This window comes from Canis lupus, chromosome 11, assembly GCF_003254725.2.
Source record: "Canis lupus dingo isolate Sandy chromosome 11, ASM325472v2, whole genome shotgun sequence".
In the NCBI taxonomy this organism is placed as follows: Eukaryota; Metazoa; Chordata; class Mammalia; order Carnivora; family Canidae; genus Canis; species Canis lupus.
In genome coordinates this window covers 25157955-25180875 of record NC_064253.1, presented here as the reverse complement: position 1 = coordinate 25180875, position 22921 = coordinate 25157955, and the positions used below count along the sequence as shown (strand labels likewise).

At 40.5% G+C, this 22921-nt stretch overlaps 1 protein-coding gene across 7 annotated transcripts in view; it reads left to right on the top strand.

Annotated features, from left to right (window-relative positions):
• The window catches only part of BRD8 (bromodomain containing 8), a 32430-nt gene extending 9735 nt beyond the window's left edge, over window positions 1–22695 (top strand). For 2 of the 7 annotated variants that reach the window (XM_025433348.3, XM_049091825.1), the window contains exons 8-28: window positions 469–605; window positions 1140–1358; window positions 1757–1901; window positions 2780–2989; window positions 3395–3675; window positions 4015–4467; window positions 4786–4879; window positions 5081–5127; window positions 5887–6101; window positions 6283–6375; window positions 6564–6632; window positions 6993–7170; window positions 8283–8387; window positions 8861–8905; window positions 13221–13502; window positions 14547–14810; window positions 15484–15641; window positions 19899–19988; window positions 20087–20155; window positions 21568–21745; window positions 22314–22695. In XM_025433348.3, coding sequence (XP_025289133.1) covers window positions 469–605; window positions 1140–1358; window positions 1757–1901; window positions 2780–2989; window positions 3395–3675; window positions 4015–4467; window positions 4786–4879; window positions 5081–5127; window positions 5887–6101; window positions 6283–6375; window positions 6564–6632; window positions 6993–7170; window positions 8283–8387; window positions 8861–8905; window positions 13221–13502; window positions 14547–14810; window positions 15484–15641; window positions 19899–19988; window positions 20087–20155; window positions 21568–21745; window positions 22314–22364 — 3383 coding nt within the window. In that variant the 3' untranslated portion in view covers window positions 22365–22695. Of the gene's footprint in view, window positions 1–468; window positions 606–1139; window positions 1359–1756; window positions 1902–2779; window positions 2990–3394; window positions 3676–4014; window positions 4468–4785; window positions 4880–5080; window positions 5128–5886; window positions 6102–6282; window positions 6376–6563; window positions 6633–6992; window positions 7171–8282; window positions 8388–8860; window positions 8906–13220; window positions 13503–14546; window positions 14811–15483; window positions 15642–19898; window positions 19989–20086; window positions 20156–20320; window positions 20403–21567; window positions 21746–22313 lie in introns of those variants that run through there. The other 5 variants (XR_007400982.1, XM_025433354.3, XM_025433353.3 and 2 more) reach the window with 5 other exon arrangements.
• Window positions 22696–22921: the final 226 nt, after the last annotated feature.

Sequence of the window (22921 nt, the reverse complement as noted above, 5' to 3'; positions counted from 1 at the left end):
TGTCCTTTTAGGATGCAAAGGCTTTATAATATAGATGTTAAATATAATTAAGTTTTTAGAATTCAAAGCCCTGTAAGAAGATTAAGAAAATAGTCCATTTATTGGATAAGAACTTAAACATTTGTAAGTTTAGGAATACATCCTTTGAGCCAGTGAAGTCGTTCCCTCGTGTTAAAAACAGAATATTAATTATTAGTTGAAGAAGATATTGAGGAATGTTTAAATCACTTTCCTACTCCAAGGACCTTTGAGACAGTTCAGTGAGTTTGCTTATGTGAGAATTCTGTTTAGGAAAAACAAGTCTAAACAGTTTTCTGGTCTTCCAGAAGTATTAAAGATTTCTAATCCTAACTCCTGTTACTGCTTTATGCAACATCTCCATATGCCCTTTATTATATAATAAGACAGTAGAGTCATTTCATGTATTTAATCTTAAAGATTTAGTAATTGTTGTCTCTTACATTCTAGCTCGTCAAGCAGTAAAAACACCCCCTCGGAGATTACCCACTGTGATGGTCCGCTCTCCTATAGATTCTGCCTCCCCAGGAGGTGATTATCCACTCGGAGACTTGACTGCAACCACTATGGAAGAGGCCACCTCTGGAGTGAGTATATTTTCATCTGTAGGAATTGATCAGCAAAGGGGCAATAAGCCAGCAGAGAGCTGAGTGATGAGGAACCCTCTTTTGGCCGAGAGGCAATTTCCTCTCTTGGTCTGAATGCTAAAGACTTTAACTTACCATGTTCTGTGCTCTAAGATAAGAATGGACCTAAAAACATTGAGCCTTTTGACCTTTTGGGAGATAGGTAAAATATTAAGGAATTGTTTGTAAGTAAACTAGTCTTAATAAAATTCCTGTAGAAATAAGGGATAGTTTTCTTGTAAATAGAATATTGGCAGTGGTTAAGCAGTTTGTGAAAGGCAGGTTGGGTGGAATTTTTGGGTCATTGTGGGTTTGAGTGGGTGGAAGAGATAAAACAGGAAGAAAGGAATGGCTGAGAGCAGGAGGTATAGAGGGTTTCTGGGCAATTTCACTCAGGACTAATAAAGTAATAGTTAGACACACTAACCCATCCAGATTAGTAGGGAACCTTCCATAGTTTGAGAAGTCAGATAAAGGTTCTCTGTTGTCTCTTAGGTAACCCCTGGGACTTTGCCGAGTACCCCAGTCACCTCGTTTCCTGGGATTCCTGACACCCTTCCTCCAGGCTCTGCACCCTTAGAAGCCCCCATGACCCCAGTAACAGATGATTCACCCCAGAAAAAGATGCTTGGACAGAAAGCAACTCCACCCCCCTCCCCTCTGCTGTCAGAGCTCTTGAAGAAGGGCAGCCTCCTGCCTACTAGCCCCAGACTGGTATGGAGACTTCTGTGGGTGTTTGAGAGCTGTGGTGATTTAGTACTTTGGAAGGGAGTGCCTGGGACCTAAAATATGACATGGAAAAAAAAAAAAAGTTCAAAAGAGAAAGAGATCTCCTAATTAAATGTTAATTAAAAAAACAAAACCAGAGACAAAAAACCAGTAAGTTGATAGTATCCTTGGGTCCTGAGTTATCTGAAACCACAATTACTTTGGTTCTCTTCTCCAGAGAACTCTTGTCAAATAAGTGTTAAAAATTAGAGCTTCCCTTGGGTCTGAAATTATTCTCTTTGGTTATTAACTTCATGAAGTTTGATCATCTGCTGGAACTTTTTTGGGAAGTGGTAGTAAAGGAAAGCTTGAGTGTAGCCTTCATCTCTGTTCTTCCCTGGTAGGTCAATGAGAGTGAAATGGCTGTGGCTTCTGGCCACTTGAACAGTACAGGTGTCCTCCTGGAGGTAGGCGGGGTTCTTCCCATGATACATGGTGGGGAAATGCAGCAGACACCCAACACTGTTGCGGCCTCCCCTGCTGCCTCAGGTAAGTCAGCATTTTTCCATTACTTACTTTACTTCACAGATGTTGATCATAGTATTGACTGTCTTTGGTTTCTAGCCTTCGAAGTAAGCAACTGTCAATTGTAGATGTGAAGCCTAACTTTTTTTGGAGCTACTTAACCTGTTAAACCACATAGTGCCTCAGATTGTAAATCTATTCTGTCTTCAAAATACTGATACCCCAGAATGACCACAGCATAGATATCAATGAGAAAAATTGTGAAGTTACTAGTGAAGCTGCTTTTCTGGGGCTTGCAAAATTATGGAAAGGTGCTAAAGACTACCTGAGGTTAAAGTACAGGAGAATTGGGATTTGGAATGTCAGGCCTGCCACATACTGATTCTGTGGCCTTGGATAGGTGATTTAACTCCTGAACATCAATGTGCTCTTTGATTAATTGCAGTATGTGTACCTCACAAGGATGTCATGATGATTAAGTGAGATAGAAAAAGTAAAGCAAAAAAAAAAAAAGTTTTATAAAATATCAAACTTTAGATATGGATATTTGAATGGTGTTGAATTTGGATGGTTTATAGCATGCTTAACTGCAGAAGCGACAGATTTGTTCATACTGGTTTTTCATGGCTTTGTTGATACTAATTAATTTTCTTCTGGGGAAAAATTACCACCCGTTTTTCACATGCATTGTGTGTCTAGTGCTTTTGGGTCATTCCTAACTTGGAAGAAGATCTTTATTAGTAAGATTGGAAAAAGAAAGGATATAGATAATGAGCTTAATTCAACAGAGGAGTTCCTTTCATTCTTTGAGACTGAAAATTTTCTTGGTTGAGTCTTAAAGTGGCGATTGCTTCTTGTTCACGTGCTTTCCTCTTACCTTATTTTGTGTACCTCTTTGTTAGGTGCTCCCACTCTTTCCCGGCTTTTAGAAGCTGGTCCTACACAGTTCACCACTCCTCTTGCTTCCTTCACTACTGTTGCCAGTGAACCTCCAGTTAAACTTGTGCCACCCCCTGTAGAGTCTGTGTCCCAGGCTACCATTGTCATGATGCCTGCGCTGCCAACACCATCCTCTGCTCCGGCTGTCTCCACTCCTGAGAGTGTAGCTCCAGGTGCGTCCCTGACCCACGCCCTGAGCAGCCACTAGGTCCAAAATTTCATCTTGAGCTTCAGTTAGAGAAAGCTGACCCAAGAGGATCGATTCCAATTCAGATGCTTCTGTTCTCCATGGACATGTACCATCTTTATCCTTAGAAAAACAAGAATGAGAAGATGTGGGTGGGCATTTACATGTTGAGGGGAAAGGACTAAGTATACATATGAATGGGCTTGAGAAAGTGTTCTCACCCTACTTTCTAGATAAAACCGGGGACAAGAGAACATATGAAGATGTAGATCTAAGAGAAACTTTTTCTGAGCTTAAGTGTGTGGGTACTTGATACCTGTCTATAGCTTTGGTTGATCTCCAGGTTGTCACTTGGTATCAAATGAAATGCTTTTCTCTTCCTGTTACTCAGTGAGTCAGCCTGACACTTGTGTCCCCATGGAGGCTGTGGGGGATCCACATACTGTGACTGTTTCCATGGATAGCAGCGAAATCTCCATGATCATCAATTCTATCAAAGAAGAGTGTTTCCGATCAGGGGTAGCAGAGGCCCCTGGGGGGTCAAAGGCTCCCAGCATAGATGGGAAGGAAGATTTAGATCTGGCTGAGAAGATGGATATTGCTGTGTCTTACACAGGTGAAGAGCTTGACTTTGAGACTGTTGGCGACATCATTGCCATTATTGAGGACAAGGTAACTATTCAGCAAAGCCCAAAAGAATTTCTCGTGAGTTCTGCATAGGCTTCTCTTCTCAGCTTCTTCTTGCTTCTTGTAGTAAGAATTACATAAACAGACAGTTCTGCTTCTGCCCATTTCCATCTCCTTAATCCCAAAGCCCTTTGTTGCTCACATTGGTCATCTCCCCAGCCATCCTTGTGTTTCGGTTTGCACAGGATAGGTACCTGTCCTTTGGTTGCTTCTACTACATGTAGAGGGAAGATGCAGATTGAGGCTATCTCATTTGGTGCTTATAGAATTGAGGGATTTGGGCTGCTTTTTGGGGGGACTTCAACGGTATATATTATGGTACAGGTAGATGATCATCCTGAAGTGCTGGATGTGGCAGCAGTAGAAGCGGCACTGTCATTCTGTGAAGAGAATGATGATCCCCAGTCCCTGCCTGGCCCCTGGGAGCACCCGATCCAGCAGGAGCGGGATAAGCCAGTATCTCTTCCTGCACCAGAGATGACAGTCAAGCAAGAAAGGCTGGACTTTGAGGAAACAGAAAACAAAGGAATCCATGAACTGGTAGACATCAGAGAGCCTAGTGTTGAGATTAAAATGGAACCTGCGGAACCAGAACAAGGCATCTCAGGTCCTGAAATAGTAGCTGGAGTTGTTCCAGCCCCAAGTATGGAGCCACCAGAACTCAGGAGTCAAGAGTTAGATGAGGAACCCAGAAGTATTGCCACTGGAGAGATTGCTGAAGCAGATGTTTCCAGTGGGAAAGGCGATGAGACTCCACTTACAACTGTGAAGACAGAGGTATTTAAAATCAGGGGCTGGGAGGATGAAGGGTTATACCTTAGGTAAGAGCTGACTTTTCAGGCCTTTGGTTTTCTTCTTGCATTCCTGAATTCTCACATGGTTGATACGCCCAAAGCCACAGATAAGATGATTGCTACATGTGCTTATCCTGTTCCTTTTACGGTGACCATTAGATTCCTGTTAGTCCTGTTAGGACTTAGAATTTCTTTTGTAGTCTTTTCATTGGAAAACTTAGAATTTCTTTTGTAGTCTCGTCACTGTGTAAGCTGAAGTGATGTATCTGTACTTAGGGTAATTATTCTTTTTGGTCTTCAGGCATCCCCTGAAAGCATGTTGTCTCCATCACATGGCTCCAATCCCATCGAAGATCCTTTAGAGGCAGAGACTCAGCACAAGTTTGAAATGTCAGGTAAATGATATGGCCAGGAAATCTGTTCTCTGTAACTAACTTGACATCCTTTGCTTTGGCTTCTGAGGGATTGTGGGCTGTGGGAAAGTAGAGGAGGTAGTATAGGTCAGCATGGAAAGGAGAGCTGCAGGGGATGATTGTCCATAGGAAGGGGAAGGCTGAGGTGGAAAAATCTTCAGGTAGTCTTTCTCTCCTCTGCAGACTCATTGAAAGAAGAATCAGGGACTATTTTTGGAAGCCAGATAAAGGTATTTCAGACTTTTCTTTATTCCTCTTGCTGTGTGACTAGATCTCCCAATAGCACTACCTTTTTAAAGAATTATAGTAAACGTGCATCTGATTCTCTGAGATGAGACTAGTTAAGGAGTTGCATGGAAAAAAGTTGGCAGTGGACAGTTAGGCATACTGGCAGTACTATGGCCATGTGCTTCCCATCTGAAAGAATTTGTGAACATCACACAGAGCTTTCTTTCGCACATAATGCACAACAAAGCTTTGATACTTCCAGAGTGATTTAGAGTAAATAGGGCTGCCAGAATCAGGGAGAACATAGAAGAAATCAGATTATTAATTACACTATCCAAAGAAAATTCCCTGGAATATTCTTTTTAGAATTACTAAAGTAGTGGTAACAGATTTAAAGTATTGTGATATGAGCTTGCTCCATCAGAGGAGACACAAAATAAAAACTATTTTTGATAACTTTGTACCCAGGGTCAGAGTTCCTCTCAAGAGCAAGGGGAAAGAAGGAACGCCTCTTAGCTTAGTCTTAAGTAAGTAGCTTTTTTTTTCTTCCTTTCAAGAAAAAGATCCTGGTCTTATTCTTTGTCCAGGTTCTATATTACTTGATCAGTGAGTGTACGTGGTAGTGTAAGTGATAGAGGGCTCAGTCAGGAAGCAGTGTGAGGTCATTTTCTAGAACTGATCTAATCCAAAAGACCATGTTTAATGACGCTTTGCTGGATAGCTTTGCTTGCATTTGTTGACTGGAGTACACTGTGTCTAAGGATGCCCCAGGTGAGGATGAGGAGGAAGATGGAGTCAGCGAAGCTGCCAGCCTAGAGGAGGCTAAGGAAGAAGATCAAGGAGAAGGCTATTTGTCAGAAATGGATAATGAGCCACCTGTGAGCGAGAGCGATGATGGCTTTAGCATTCACAATGCTACACTGCAGTCCCATACACTGGCAGACTCCATCCCCAGCAGCCCTGCTTCTTCACAGTTGTGAGTATCTGAGATTCTTCTTTGAGTTCAAGACCGTGAAGGTGAGAAGTAGGAGAGGATCTTTTTCTTCAGTCTTATTTTTTTCATCTTCCCTTTCTTGGCCTGGAACTAATAGTTCACAAGAAATGATAAGGATTTTTTTTGGACTTAGGCTTAGTGGGACTCCCTTCTTTTATTTCAGCTCTGTCTGTAGTGAAGATCAGGAAGCCATTCAGGCACAGAAAATCTGGAAGAAAGCTATCATGCTTGTATGGAGAGCTGCAGCTAATCATAGGTGAGTGAGCTTTACCAGTCAGTATGTTTCTCATGCTTCTTCTCAATGTTAGGAGAAAGTCTGGCTGGGTTTATATGGGATCGGTGGCTTTGACTTTTACAGCCTTCAGCTACTTAAATCAAGTTCCCTTACCTGTGCTTCTGAAGGGTAAGTCAGTAATTAATTGCACCTTACTCTTTTTTGGACAGATATGCCAATGTCTTCCTGCAGCCTGTTACAGATGATATAGCACCTGGCTACCATAGCATTGTACAGAGGTAAGCCATGATCCATTCAGCATGCTGACTTGCCTGAATTGTAAGTTGTTCAGTCTTAGTGGATTTTTGCTTTACACAGAATGTTTAAAGCAAATGTTTTTGATCTGAGTAAAAGTGGTAAATTGATCATTTCAGTGGCTGGATCACAAAAGATAGACTTCTGTTACCATTCTTAGCCAATACCTACTGTAAAAGATGCCTTGTTTTTAATTAAGTGCATGTTGTGCGGTGAGGGGTTGGTACTTCAGTCCTGGCAGCTAAGACTAAGGGCATATTTAAGAAGTCATGTATGATAATAATATATTTGGATCCAGTTGAGTCCTCTTCCCCTCCATTTACCTGTTTTTGTTTTGTTTTTAGGCCTATGGATTTGTCAACTATTAAGAAAAACATTGAAAATGGACTGATCCGCAGCACAGCTGAATTTCAGCGGGATATTATGCTGATGTTCCAGAATGCTGTAATGTATAATAGCTCGGACCATGATGTCTATCATATGGCAGTAGAAATGCAGCGAGATGTCTTAGAGCAAATCCAGGTACTTTGAGGATCTTCAGTGTTTTAGTAACGATGAAAGGAAAATACTCAAGGGAAGGATTTATATTGATGTCAGGAAAGGGTGCTTGGCTTTTATTAGAATAGTAATCAGACACAGGAACATTAAATTTTATTCTTGATGGATTCGTGTTGTTTGGTAAAAGAATTATGAGAATATTCTGCCTTTCTTGGGCAAATACTTCAGTTTCCTGAAGTTTTTTAATATTTGGGGGGTAAATTTTTTATAAAATGGTGAATTTGTATTTTTAAATTACATTAAGTATGTATATAGTTGACTGTCAACAAATGATTTCTGTTCATCGCAGATAATCTATTTCTATAGTTTGCATTATCAGGCACCGTTTGAGATACTGAATTTCAAGGGAGGTTGTCTATATCTGCATAGTCTGCTAAATTAAATTGCCTAATGGCCTTTGGTTCATCTAGGTTTTTTCTCTTTCCCATTCTTGAGAGATACTGATTCTGGATTATAGCCAAAAATTCAGAGACATTTGGCATTTTTACATCCTTTAGCATGTACAACTAGAATTAAAACCTAATACAGGGATCCCTGGATGGCGCAGTGGTTTGGCGCCTGCCTTTGGCCCAGGGCGCGATCCTGGAGACCCGGGATCGAATCCCACATCGGGCTCCAGGTGCATGGAGCCTGCTTCTCCCTCTGCCTATGTCTCTGCCTCTCTCTCTCTCTCTGTGACTATCATAAATAAATAAAAAAATAAAAAAATAAAACCTAATACACTAGGGATGCCTGGGTCGCTCAGCAGTTGAGCGTCTGCCTTCGGCTCCGGGCATGGTCCCAGAGTCCTGGGATCGAGTCCCACATTGGGCTCCCTGCAGGGAGCCTGCTTCTCCCTTTACCTGTGTCTCTGCCTCTCTCTGTCTCTCTGTGCTTCTCATGAATAAATAAATAAAATCTTAAAAAAAAACAAAACAAAACAACCTAATATGCTAAACTTGGATTCAGTTGAGAAGTATTAGAATGCTGTTTGCAGAAGGATATGACATGAAGTCCTATTTACAAAGCCAAAAGAGTCTTAATTCTTCCCTACTGGATCAGGTCTCAAGGGTCAACTGTCTTTCTTTTCACTATAGCAATTCCTTGCCACACAGTTGATTATGCAGACATCTGAATCTGGGATCAGTGCTAAAAGTCTTCGTGGGAGAGATTCTACCCGCAAACAGGATTCTTCAGAGAAGGTGAGGAGACCAAGAAAGAGCCTGTATGCCAGTGTTCCAGAGCTAGAAGTCTGAAGCATCCAAGGAACCTTATGTTACTACTTACTACTTGGTAACTGCTGGGCTTTTATATTCCAGTGGTGTTCAAACATACGTAAATCTTTGGATGTACTCATCCAAACATTGAAACACACTCGCTGTGCCTGAAATACCCAGTCACATGAGAAATTGTGAGCTGAATGAGTGGATTATTACTTTCTCTGAGTGAGTGCCTTCAAAGTAGGGGAAATGATTTTTGCAGCAGTTGGGGACCGTCAGTTCCTGTTCCAGAAAGCATTATGGCCAGACTGCTTTTGGATCTCTTTCCTCTTGTTCTTGAGTTTTTAAATTTTGTCTTTGTGTGTGTGGTGCTTGTGTCTCTGTCCTGAGGTTTGGGGTGCTTGCGGCTGAGAGTTTCTGTGGAACCTGATCAGTGTTTGTTTGTCCTCTAACAGGACAGTGTCCCCATGGGCTCTCCTGCCTTCCTTCTCTCTCTCTTTGTAAGTATTGAATGGTTGCAAGGGGTGGTGTTGCCACAAAGATTCTCAGCTCCTGCTGGGGGTGGGTGGCAGAGGGAAGTCCAACATGCAGACCGTGGCAATGTCTTGAACTTATCTTTATTCAGATCATTGAATAAGAGTCTGTCTCTTCTTCTGCATTCCTGTCTTTCTGCATGTGTGCGTGTGTGGGCTGGGTAGGGACTATTTATAAGTTCACTATGCTGAAATGAGGTATTCTTGGTAAGGATCTAGGATGCACCTGCTCCTCATTTCTTGATTCCACCTTTTGCCAATTCTTTTCTTACAAATAAAAGATTGCTTAGAGCAGTAGCGGCTAGCTGCCTTTTTTAAGTGTTCCTCATACCAACAGATACCCAGCACATCATTTTTCTCCTTTTCCCTAATAGTAAGTTACAAGACTGATGCCTGATAACACAAATATTCGGTAAAATTTAAGATAAGGATCTTACTAACAATGAGTACCACATACAGTAGTGGCTGGTAGAATTAGAGATAAACTTAATAAAGCTAGCCCTAAACACTTACTGTTTTCCTCTGTGAATTGAATGACACTCTGGGGCACTGAGACATGATGTAATGGAAGACATCAGGCTAGAAAATCACATGATCTTAAACTCACTGGATTATCTTTTGGAACCTTGTTTTCCTTATCTGTGTGATGGACCTAATATAACCAGGTACCTGTCCAGCCTACCTCACAGGGATGTTGTGAGGATAATAAGATCAAGCTATGGAATTGGCTTGAAAAAAATTAAAGTGTTAAACAAATGCAAGGTGGTATTTTTATTTTTAATGTCGCCTCAAAGGCAGCTTGTGTTCATGAGCTCTGTAAACTTTAGAGTCCTTGCATGTTAGAAATGTAAAAATGGCCTAGCCCAGCAAAAGTGTTCACCAATTCATCTTGCCTACAGGCATCAGCCTGTACCACGGACCGAACACTGTAATCTCCCTTCTTTCTTACTGGCCTGCAACAGTGACTCTGGATCCCCAAGCAGTTGGCTGGCTGTTGCAAAGCTGGTTAATAGGATCTTTTATCTATTGAAGACAGCAAAGTATTGCACAAGAGGAAGGAGCTGGGCTGCAGGGAGAGAGCAGCAGATGGAAAGAAGCCTTCTGATTGTCCTGATCTCATGGAAAACAACTGTCAGGAGGTGCTAGGGAACTAGTGCCAGGGTCAGTCTGCAGGAAAGGCCTTTCTTATAGGGACCAACAAGCTGGACAGGTATGTTAGCCAAGAATATCACTATCCACTGCCCTTTCTGACCCTCCCACCTTTCTTTTACTCTTTCTGTTTCTTTGAACACAGTTTAGGGCCTGGGTGGGATGACTAATAGTCATTCTTTGGGACCCCAGATGAAACCCCAGGGACCTCTGTGGTGGGCAGGAGCAAAATACTCTGTCCTACATTTCCTCTCACAAACTACTGCCAGGAATTTTTAGCCCACTCTGTGGGAAGACAGATCTGTACCTCTTATTTCCTGGATTTTTCTGCTGATTCTCTTCCTTCCCCCAAGAAACCAAATCCCCCAGCATTGTTGAAACTTCTCTCTCAGGTTCTAATCAACTCACTCATGCTCAATTTCTTTGTCTGCCTATCATCTAGGATGGGGGCACCAGGGGGCGCCGCTGTGCCATTGAAGCAGATATGAAGATGAAAAAGTGAAGCTTCAGAGTATCCTCATTGAGCTGAACCTGAAGTAGAAGTAAACAAGAAAGAGCTTGGGCTTGTCGGCCCAGTTCCAGAAGTGGAAGATACAGAAGAGGAGGCATCTGGGCCATGTGACATGAGCTGGGGAAACTCTCTCAGAGAGTTGAAGTAGCACAATTGCCTGTTTTAGGGCAAAAATCATGGGCTGTGTTAATGTCCTAATGCGTAGCTAGCAGATTGTAGCTAGTTTGTACTGTCTTGTGAAGTGTACAGACTTTTTAAAACAAAAACAAAACACCTGTGAAGTGTATATGTATACACAATAAACTGAGAAAAGAAAACTTTAGCCTTTGGTGTGTTCTGTGTTTGTGTGTGTGAAAAACTTGTGGTTTTTTTTCTGTGCGATAATTGTTTTGTCTGTGGAAATAAGATGATTGGGGGGGAAGTGGTATTATGATATGAACTGTTCAGCTTGGAGAAGGTAAGTAATCAATATTGAAATTATAACTAATGTTCTAAAGTGCTGCATTGTGCAATGAGGATGATATGTTTTTCTGGAATGTTTGGGAAAACTTAAATGTTTTCAGAGTTCTGTTCATGGCATTGCTTTTAATGAAGATTAGAACGTGGACATAAGTAGCACTGACCTTTATCTCAGACATTTGTCCTACTTAGTGTCCTATCTTTGCAGATGGTATATCTAGGACAGTATAGCACTATTTCCTTCCTCATCCTTTATGTAGGGTTCTTGTGTATTTTAGAATTCATTGCTACTTGAAGGCAAAATCAGTTTCAGAGTTAGCAAATTTATTACTTGAGTTTCAGTTTTTGTTACTAAATAAAAATTGTGTGAAATGAACTAGTCATGAGCCTTTTATTATAAAGAAATGGACATTAATAGGGTATTGTCTCATATGTTGAGCCTTCTTGAAAAAGATATGTTTATGAAATATAAGTCACAGATCTTTCTGGCTTAAACTCTGAAGCTTGTTAGGATGCTAAGGCAGTAGCAGATAGTCTTACGGGGTGATAGGAATTCAGTCAATCCAGGAGTTAAAGATTAGTAATTATAGCATAGGAGCACCTAGGTAGCTCAGTCGGTTAAGCATCTGACTCTTGATCTCAGCTCAGGCCTTGATCTCAGGTTCAAGCCCCTCAATGAGTGCCACTCTGGGAGTGGAGACTACTTTAAGGAAGTACAATATATTCCCAAAGCAGTCTACAAACTTGCATGTGATACAAGCAGTGAAGCCCTAAAAATGGGAGAAGATTGTAGAGGAGTTCCATTAAAGGATGCAGATAGAGTTTGGGTTGACAGAGAACATGACGGGTATGCTTAACGGTAGATTGGATTAAAAATCCAGAAACCAGGGGGCTATGACATTTTATTCAAGAACAGAGGATGGGTTTTGAGAAAAATTATTGTGGATGAAAATTGGGAAGTGGGGTTACTTCCTGAATATAAGAGAAGTAAAGAGAATTGGGAAAATAGTGTTGATAAGGGGGATAAGGGAATTTGAGAAAGCGAATGCTTTTTAAGATAGAAACAGAAGTGATTTTAGTTAGAAATGTTGAGTTGAAGCAGATGGTAGGGCACCTAAAGGGAATAGTCCTTTGGGTGCATGGAAAAATGAGACCAGAATGCACATAAGAAGTAAAGGTGGAGATCTGAGAACTATTCCAGTAGGGAACAAAGTTGAAACCTCAAAACGTAGACCTTATTTTAAGTGAGTATTAATGAGGAAGCAAAGGACAAGCAAGAACACTGAAACTTGTAAAAGGAAAAAGAGCAGTCCTCTCAGGCTCAGAGAGTTAAGCATCCAACTCTTGATTTCAGCCCAGGTCTTAATCCCAGGGACATGAATTGGGCTCCATGCTAGGTGTTGAGCCTACTTTAAAAATAGGAGAAAGGGGTAAAAAAAACAGGATCGTGTAGTGTAATGAGAGGAAAGGAAGATACTTTTAAAACTTGATACAGTTCTCATTCTGCGAAGTGAGTTGGATATGACCAGAAGGATGCCACAGATAATTTTAAAGTATATTTTGAGGACTTAGTGGTTGATAGATGTCTACACACTGAGCAAAATAGCTCTTGTTCCTCAAATGTATTGTCTTCCAGTTGAGTTTAAGGGTGATTTGGGATAGAGGAACTACTATGCTAGAGGAGCTAGATATGCTCCTGTTCTTTTCTTTTGGAGTGTGAGGAAACCCAAGAAAAAATTACCGGGTAATACCTCTTTTATACTGTTTGACTTGGATCCCTGGGTGGCTCAGCAGTTTAAGTGCCTGCCTTCAGCTCAGGGCCTGATCCCAGGGTACTGGGATTGAGTCCCACGTCAGGCTCCCTGCATGGAGCCTGCTTCTCCCTCTGCCTGTGTCTCTGCCTCTCTCTCTCTCTGTGCCTCCCCTGAATAAATAAATAAAATCTAAAAACAAAAACAACTGTTTGACTTGGGGCTTTTTCATTTTATTCCCAATGACAAAGATTTCATCCCCTGATGTCTCCCTTCAGCTAGCTTTTATTATGTGTGATGATGAGTAGAAAGAAGTTTCTGATCTCTTATCTTTCTACTGAACTTTAGACATGAAAATGCCTAAGAAATTGTAATATGAGTGAACTTAATGCATTTTTCTGTGTATTTACAGATGGGGCATGAGTGGGTTTGGTTCGATTCGGAGCCAGATTATTATCCCAATGACTCTGAGCTGAGCAACGACTGCAGGTCCCTCTTCAGTTCATGGGATTCCAGTCTGGATCTTGATGTGGGCAGCTGGAGAGAAACTGAGGAGCCAGGGGCTGAGGAACTAGAGGAAAGCAGCCCAGGGAGAGAACCTAGTGAGCTGCTTGTGGGGGACGGAGGCAGTGAGGAATCTCAGGAAGAGGCAGAGCAAGTCAGCCGCCAGAATCTCCTCCATTTTCTCTCTGAGGTAATGGGAAGCCATTATTTCCAAAGTTGAGTCTCAGGGATCCCTGGGTGGCTCAGTGGTTTAGCCTTCAGCCCAGGGCATGGTCCTGGAGTCCCGGGATCAAGTCCTGCATCGGGCTCCCTCTGCCTGTGTCTCTGCCTCTCTTTCTCTGTGTCTCTCATGAATAAATAAATAAAATCTTAAAAAAAAAAATAAAAAAGTCTCAACTTTCTAAGAGAGTGCTTGCCCATACATATTTCTACTACTCTTAATATTGTTCACTAAAATGCAAGCTCCACAGTGGCAGAAACTAATTGCTGTGTCTGTAGCACTTGGTGCTAATAATACAAAATATGTGCTGAATACTTTTTGACCAAGTGTTCTAAGATCTCAGTCTAAATTAAGAGCCCCCCCCCAAAAAAAATTAATTAATTAATTAAGAGCCCAGGGTCATAGGAAGTAGAATTTCCATATGCAGGACTGCCTTATGAATATCTTTTGTTTTTGTTTTGCCTTATGAATATCTGTTGCAATTCATTTTTTGGAGTCCTGGGAGGTGACATCCACACTCTTTGAAGGTTTTAACATTATGACTTCAAGACATTATTTTACAGTGTCCTTATTACACTGGTTTTAGAGTTGAGGGCCAGAAATAAACCGAGTTGGACAGAGTTTATATTTATGTGGCAACTTCACACATCAGGAGAACCTAGGTCAAGATCAGCAAGAATCCATTTTAACATGTTGTTACTTCTTTCTGCATTGCCTGTGGCAGACAAAATTTTCAGTAGTTTTCTATATACCCACTCCCAATTGATCAAAGTTGACGTGTGACATGAAAAACTAGAACTCAAGCTCTCTGAAGAGGCAAGAACCATATCTATTACCATTAGGTTCCTAATAAGTGGTTCAGTGTCTGGGTATCTGAGTTACTTTATACATTTTAAATGGTAGAATGAATGAGTAATCTGTTTGCATCTCAAACTGGGTCACTGTAATCATGTAACATTATTGATATGTAGATAATGGTTTCCACTAGTGTTCGTATGCATACTATGATTGCAGGTAGCTTATTTAATGGAGCCATTGTGCATTAGCAGCAAAGAATCAAATGAAGGTCACTGCCTTTCATCTGGTACCAGACAACAAGAGGAAAGAGAAATGGAAGCTACTGAAGGAGAAGAGCCATGCAGAGAGCCTGAACAGCTTTCAGCTAGGCTAGACCCCATGGTAGCTGAGAAGCCATTGGGAAAAAATGGAAGGCCAGAGGTGGCTCCAGCTCCCTCAGATGTTTGTGTAATTCAGCGACTATCCACAGAGAGTGAAGAGGTAAGTGAGTAACTTAAACTAGCTGGCTGATTGGTCCTCTGCCCAGGGAGGCAGAACATAGTAGTTAGGGCACATAAGCTAACTCCAGAGAGTTTAGATGCCTGGGTCCAAATCTGGGTTTTACTGCTTAACTGTGTGACCTTAAGTATGTCAGTAAACATCTTAGAACCTCGTTTTTTTTTTCTGCTGTAAATGGAATAGTGGTGCTCTCTCTACCTTAGGTTTGCTATGAAGTTGAAGTGAGACATTTCATGTAAAGAAAGCATTTTGCTTACTGCCTGGCTCACAGTGAGCAATCAATAAAATTTAGAATGCCATTATGATGAATATTATCTGTAATTTCAGGGCCACAGGTCATACTGACAGTTTTAAAAGAATACAGCATCCATCTAGAAATGAGTATATTATTAAAAAAAAAAAAAGAGAAGGAAAAAAAAACGAAATGAGTATATTATTCTTTTTTTTCTTGAGATACAGAATCTCAGTTTTCTAGCCAAATTGTTACCAAGAATTCATTGACTACGGTGTAGTTAAGTCACCTTTCTCTGATTCTCTTTTATAGCTTTATATAATTGACTCCACGTTAAGGTCAGCCTTCATTTACCCCATGTAAAATTACCTTGCAGATAGTAAATCTCTTTCTAAACTTTTCTTTGTTACTTGGCATTCCAAGGGGGAGGTTCAGCAAGAATCCAAAGAGGAAGACCAGGGTGAAGGATATGTGTCAGAAATGGAAGACCAGCCCTCTTCAACAGAGTGTGATGATGGGTTCAGCATTCAGGAGACTCCTCTGGTGGATATCCTTTTCAGCCGTGCTACCTCTTCAACATTGTAAGTATGGATTTCTATCCAGGGTTGTTAAGATTCAAATTTTTACTTCTGTTTATGCCTATTTGAATTCATTACCATGAACATGGATTAATTTGTAAGTTAAAAAAAGGAAATTAAAATTTGAAAACACTAGAAATATAATTAAATGTAATTTTATTGTATAAATAGAAGTCTCTGTTTTCCTCTTATAAAAGAAATCTGGGGATCCCTGGGTGGCGCAGTGGTTTAGCGCCTGCCTTTGGCCCAGGGCGCGATCCTGGAGACCCGGGATCGAGTCCCACGTCAGGCTCCCGGTGCATGGAGCCTGCTTCTCCCTCTGCCTGTGTCTCTGCCTCTCTCTCTCTCTCTCTGTGACTATCATAAAATAAATAAAAATAAAAAAAAATTAAAAAAAAAATAAATAAAAAAAAAAATAAAAGAAATCTGTCTCAGGTTCCTGACTGGCTCAGTCAGTAGTATGTGAATCTTGATCTTGAGGTTATAAGTTCAAGCTCCATGTTAAGCATAGAGCCTACTTTATTTATATATTTTTTGAAATATTTTATTTATTTATTCATGAGAGACACAGGCAGAGGAAGAATCAGGCTCCATGCAGGGATCCCCATGTGGGACTCTATCCCAGGACTCCAGGATCACGCCCCAAGCTGAAGGCAGATGCCTAACCTCTGAGCCACTCAGGCATCCCTCAGCCTACTTTTTAAAAAAAAGTCTGTTTCGGGATCCCTGGGTGGCTCAGCGGTTTGGCGCCTGCCTTTGGTCCAGGGCGGGATCCTGGAGTCCTGGGATCGAGTCCTGGGTCGGGCTCCCTGCATGGAGCCTGCTCCTCCCTCTGCCTGTGTCTCTGCCCCTCTTTCTCTCTCTCTCTCTCTTTCTATGTCTATCATGAATAAATAAATAAAATCTTTAAAAAAAAAGTCTGTTTCGTCCACATTGAAAATCTCTTTCATAAATAAACTTTCTCTTTATTTTTACTTATTTATTTATTATTTTAGATTTTAATTTATTTGAGAGAGAGCGTGAGTGCACACTGTGCATGCACAAACGGGGAGCAGCAGGAAGAGGGCAGGAGCAACAAGTAGAGGAAGAAGCAGGCACTCCTCTGAGCAGGGAGCTCGACATGCGGCTCCATCTCAGGACCCTGAGATCTTGACCTGAACCCAAGGCAAACACTTAACTGAGTCACCCAGGCACCCCTCCCTTTTTAAAAAGATTTATTTATTTATTTGAGAGTGTTTGCATGCGAGGCCAGGAGGGGCAAAGGGAGAGAGAGAAACCTTAGCAGAGTGTGCTCAGCACAAAGCCTAACATGGGGCTGGGTCTCACAACCCTGAGATGACAATCAGAGCCAAAACCAAATGTTGGATGCTTAACCCACTGTGCCACCCAGGTGCCCCAGTAACCTTTCTCTTTAATTACTATATTTATTCAGAAAATATTGCTCAGTCAGATTGTCCCTCAAAGTCTAATACTGAAACTATACTTCTTTCAAAAATACTAAAAGCTCCTTGCAACTTGAGATTAAAAATTATTTTGAAGTTGTGAGCTCCTTTGTTTTTTTCCCACAGATCTTGGGAAATTGTTTATATAATTGTCTTGTCTTTTTATAAATAATTATGAGACTAAAGGGAATCTTTTTTTTTTTTTTTTTTTTTTTTTTTTTTAGTAAAGGGAATTTCTTTTTAAATCAGAAAAACTGTTTTTCTGGGATCCCTGGGTGGCGCAGCGGTTTAGCGCCTGCCTTTGGCCCGGGGCGTGATCCTGGAGACCCGGGATCGAATCCCACGTCGGGCTCCCGGTGCATGGAGCCTGCTTCTCCCTCTGCCTATGTCTCTGCTTCTCGCTCTCTCTCTCTGTGTGACTATCATAAATAAATAAAAAATATTTTAAAAAATTTTAAAAAAAAGAAAAACTGTTTTTCTTATAGTAATAAGTAATTCCTTTTCTGAGCCTAGTCTTGTATCTATCCACTAAAAGAAGATAGCATGAAAGGTTGTTTTTTAGGTAGCGGATTTCAAAGTTTTGTTACACAAGTAGAACACAGCTTAATACCTATGTTGTTGAGGAATTGCTTTCTTTGCTTTTCTATAACTCTCTGTAAGTATGAACAGAGGGCATATGATGACTATTCATAAAACAGAAAATCTAATCTGGGACATTTTATCTCATGACATTTTAGCATCTTGAATGGCAAAATCCATGGTCTTATTTTAGGATTTAGGATAAACATGAAGTAATTATTGGAAAGCAATAGATAACAGTAATTGAGTCTACCTGACCAGATGGCTTAAGGGAAGCTAAGAAGCTGAGTTTTTGTATTATAATCACATAAGCTTAAGACCACTTTGGAGGGGGGATCCCTGGGTGGCTCAGTGGTTTAGCTCCTGCCTTTGGCCCAGGGCATGATCCTGGGGACCGGGGATCGAGTCCCACGTCAGTCTCCTTGCATGGAGCCTGCTTCTCCCTCTGCTTCTGTCTCTGCCTCTCTCTCTGTGTATCTCTCATGAATAAATAAATAAAATCTTAAAAAAAAAAAAAAGACCACTTTAGAAGATGAACATACTCCAGGCTCTTCTTTTTCTTGGCTGTCCCTTAGTTGGTACTAACTCTCAGGAATACATAGAAAGAAGGCCTCTGGAGTACCACTCTACATTTTTAATTGTAGTTGCTTGACATGCATTTCCAAATAAGTGGAAATAAAGGTAAGCAAGGGATTATTTCTTAAAATACTGCAAAGGTGATCAATTATGAGGTTACAAAACCTAAGTCAGTATCTTTCATATAATGGAAACTTAATACCTGTTGTGTGGATGTATGAACAAAATTTCCCTAGTACCAGGGAACTATTATTCACTTTGGCTAACTGATCAGAAACAAAGGAAGGGGGTTTTGGTTTTTAAGTGCCTTATTCTGATAGGGTTCTGGTTTAAGGACAAGTTGATTTTTGTGTATATATTTCAGATGCAGGTAAGATACTATATCCTGAAAATAGATAGTTGTTTAGAATTGTTCAACTTGGAGAAAGATAAAATGAGATGTGCTCAAATGGACACACACAGTATGGTATATAAAGCATAGAGGGTGTGAAACATGAGGTGTGAGAAGAACCCGTTTTGAGAGATTAATGCAGTATATAAAAAGTGGGAAGTTTAACATAGTGTTAAACTTTGGAGTAAAGAGAAAATTTGTCAACTGGGAAAATCATAAGATCAAATAAAACATTGGACAGTAGCACCTGGAAGAAAAAATAAACTAGACAATTTAGCCCAGAGAAGAAAGGGCCATGACGAAAAATGAATTTTTCTTAGGTATTTTCTTAGTGAAAAGGAGAAATATGTAAATTGTGCCACATTCAGATGAAACATAAGAGATTTCCATGAGATGTGACACCAAGTATTTCCTTCTCAGGAAATGTAGGAAAAATACTTATTAATGTGGCATATTTCGGCATAAACATAGGATCATAGGTTCATTTATAAAATACGTAATACGGATGCCTGTGTGGCTCAGCAGGTTGAGTGTCTGCCTTTGGCTCAGGGCGTGATCCTAGAGTCCCAGGATTGAGTCCCCCACATCAGGCTTCCTGCATGGAGTCTGTTTCTCCCTCTGCCTAGGTCTCTGCCTCTCTCTTTCTGTGTGTCTCTCATGAATAAATAAAATCTTAAAAAAAATACTTAATACTATGAAATATTTGAGCTCTTACTATATGTCAGGCCCTTGGGAAGCATCAGTGAACAAAGACTACTTTCATACACCAGTGTTTTTAGAGTCACAAGTGCTGAAGAGCAAATCAGCAAGAGTTCAAAAGACAGAGGCAATTGTAGTTCGGTAGTAGAAAGCAACTACTCCATTAGATAATAGTGACCAGGGATCCCTGGGTGGCGCAGGGGTTTAGCGCCTGCCTTTGGCCCAGGGCGTGATCCTGGAGACCCGGGATTGAATCCCACATTGGGCTCCCGGTGCATGGAGCCTGCTTCTCCCTCTGCCTGTGTCTCTGCCTCTCTCTCTCTCTCTCTGTGTGACTATCATAAATAAATAAAAATTAAAAAAAAAAAAGATAATAGTGACCAGTAAGAGAATATTTGTAGGGTTTGGGGTCTCTTATGGAAGCATTAAATATGTTTTAATTTCTATGGTGTTACTTCTTTCCCATATTAACTAAGAGCATTATATATTGAGAAAATCTCTTTACCTACCTGGGAGAGACAGAATACCATTTGTGAAGTTACTCTTTCCTTTGTGTCCTGTTTTATCCCATAGGTCTGATCTAGGCCAGAATGACCCTGTTCAGGATCACTTGCTATTTAAGAAGACTCTCCTGCCAGTCTGGAAGATGATTGCCAGTCACAGGTAGGTCTCCAAGCCTACCTTGGTCTTCACAGCCACTCTTCTCATTTACAGTGACTTTGATGAGTTTCCTCATCCTCTCAGAGTTTGTCCCTTAACAGGTTCAGCAGTCCTTTTCTGAAGCCTGTGTCAGAAAGGCAGGCCCCAGGATACAAGGATGTGGTGAAAAGGTCAGTGAAAGGCTGGTTGCTTTTATATCTGTCTTTTCATACTTTTTTTTCCAATCCATTAGATCAGTCCTTCCCTCCTTCCCTCCCTTACTCTCTTTCTTTCCCTTTCTTCTCTTTTCTTTTCTTCTCTTTTCTTTCTTTTCTTTCTTTCAATTTTATTTTTAGGTAATCGCTATGCCTGATGTGGGGCTCAAAGTCAGAACCCTGAGATCAAGAGTCACATGCTTCTACCAACTGAGCCAGCCAGGTGCCCTGATCTTTTCTTTATTTCATTTACATTACTTACAAACTCAAGATAGATTTTACATCTGAACAAGTTTGTAAAGTTATGGTAAGCTTGGTCTTCATTTGAGAAGGAATGCAGGGAACAAAAGGAAAATGATAGACCTTTTTTTTTCAGTATTCATTTTTAAGTAATATCCATTCGTTATAATCTTATATTAGCCTTTGATAGTTTTTGATAGCTTCTGGAGCAAAATTTTTAAAAGAACACTATATTCAACTAGCCATTATAAATATGCTAAGGCCAAGATGGTAATCCAAATGCTTGTAAGTATTGGTTGTTGGCACTATTTTGGATTTTTATAGCATAGTTCATCTAAAATGCAGTCATAAACCATTGTATTAATAGAATGTAAAAGATCAGAAAAGGATGTTTAGAGACAGATTCCTTCATTTTATAGATGAGGAAGGTAAGGCTCAGAGGTACTCTTGACTGGGGTGATCAACAGTGAATAGCAGAACTAGAACTAAACCCCAGATTCCCAGTTTAGTCCTCTTTCTACACTGCTATGTATTTTCCTTTATAATACACACTCTCTGTGTCTCATTAAATAGTTATTTAAACATTCACTTGATTCATAATCTTTTCATCTCCACAAAAGGAAAAAAAATTCTTAGCTTTTGATTGTGTAGTAAGAGAAGCAGATTAAACAATTAGTATATGACTACATATTGTGAACAGTTAATAACTCCCATGTGACATACTAATCATTGGAGCTCTTTACAACTTTGGTACAAGGGACCAACATCTCTCCTACAGTGGTAGAGTATAGTGGCTAAGTTTGTGGGAGTCAGGCTGCTTCTAAATTGGAATCCAAGCTGTGTGACTTTGAGCAAGTACTTAACCTCTTTAGTTCTGTTTCTTCCCTGCAAGTTGGTGATAGTAAGGTACCTAGCTTTATAGGTTTACTGAGAGGACCAAATGAATTAATATAGAAAGTACTTCATACTTGGCATGGTAAGCACTTAGTCTATTATAAAAAATCAAATGTTAGCGGCTGTTGCTATTTTATTATCTGATGGGAATTGTTATCTTTACTGTGTTTTCATTAAGAGCTCGTTCTCCAAGAGATAATGTTAGGTCCCACATAAAGGTTTGATTTCCTGTGGTTTCTCTTGGCCATCTGTAGACCTATGGACTTAACTAGCCTGAAAAGGAATCTGTCTAAGGGACGGATTCGTACCATGGCTCAGTTCCAGCGAGACCTGATGCTGATGTTCCAAAATGCTGTGATGTACAATGACTCTGATCACCATGTGTACCATATGGCTGTGGAGATGCAGCGAGAAGTCTTGGAGCAGATTCAGGTACTGTATGTAGAGAGCTGTAAGAAAAAGGAGTACAGTCTCTGGAATCTGATTTTAGAAAGTCTATGAGAATAAGAGTAGTGTTAAAGTGACTTTATGTTCTCAGAATTTATGTTTAGACATGGTTAAGGGCCCATAGATAATGACATTGTACCTATTGCTTTGGAAAACCCTAAGCCTCTGTAGGACTAGCTTTCATAGATAATGAAGTAAAGTAGTATAGGAAGACAGGCAGCTGTAAAGAAGTCTCAAGGGAGCTGGGGATAGCTAAGTAATAGGAGCTCCTGCTTCCGGAGCCTCAAGTCAGAGAGCTAAACATGCGAACCAGAGGCTGGAATCACTATCCATTTTTTGGTTGCTACCTGTTGATATAGATTCATACTGTCCCGTCTACAATAATAAGACATTGTAGCCAGAAGATGACCTTTCAGGGTTTCTTTTCTGGGCAGGATCATACTTTGAAAGAAAAAAAGCATAGTCAAACCTTGCTGCAGAAAAAAGAAAACTGCATTCTAATCTCTATAGTTTTCCATAGATTCATAGCTTGCTATCTGCCTTGACTCTGTAGGTGCTGAGTATTTGGTTAGACAAAAGAAGAGACTTAAATAGCTTGGAATGAGAACCAGCCAACCCTGTAGATGATGGAAAACCTCTTAACCAAGAGCTGCTATCCTGACCTTTTCTGGAATTGAGACCTCTTATATGAGACTCAGAGAAGATCCCAATACTTGTTTACCAGTTTTTTGTTGTCTTTTCTAGTAAGAAAAATGCATTAAAGTCACAACCAAGGAGTCAAAGGTGCCTGTAGACAATTTAAAAAATGGGGAAAGCTGAGATTTGGGGTGATGCAGTAAATGTTGCTCACTTTTTCTGTTTCATAGGCTTGATTTAGATGTAATTAAACAACTCTTATAACTGCTCTATAAATAAATGTTATTTCACAAGTTGAAGATTGCTTTTTTTAATGATTACAGAATCAGGAAATAAATGGGACAGCATCTGGTAGAATGACTGTAAGGTATTTGACATGGGTTCTTACATAAAATGTCTGGAACGGGATGGTGTGGGATGAGGGGAGAGTGCTTATGATTTGTCTCATTATTTATAAGGTTGATGTAATTAAAGTGTCCTTGAAATGGCTATGAGGGTTAAATAAGATGAGGACAGGGATCCCTG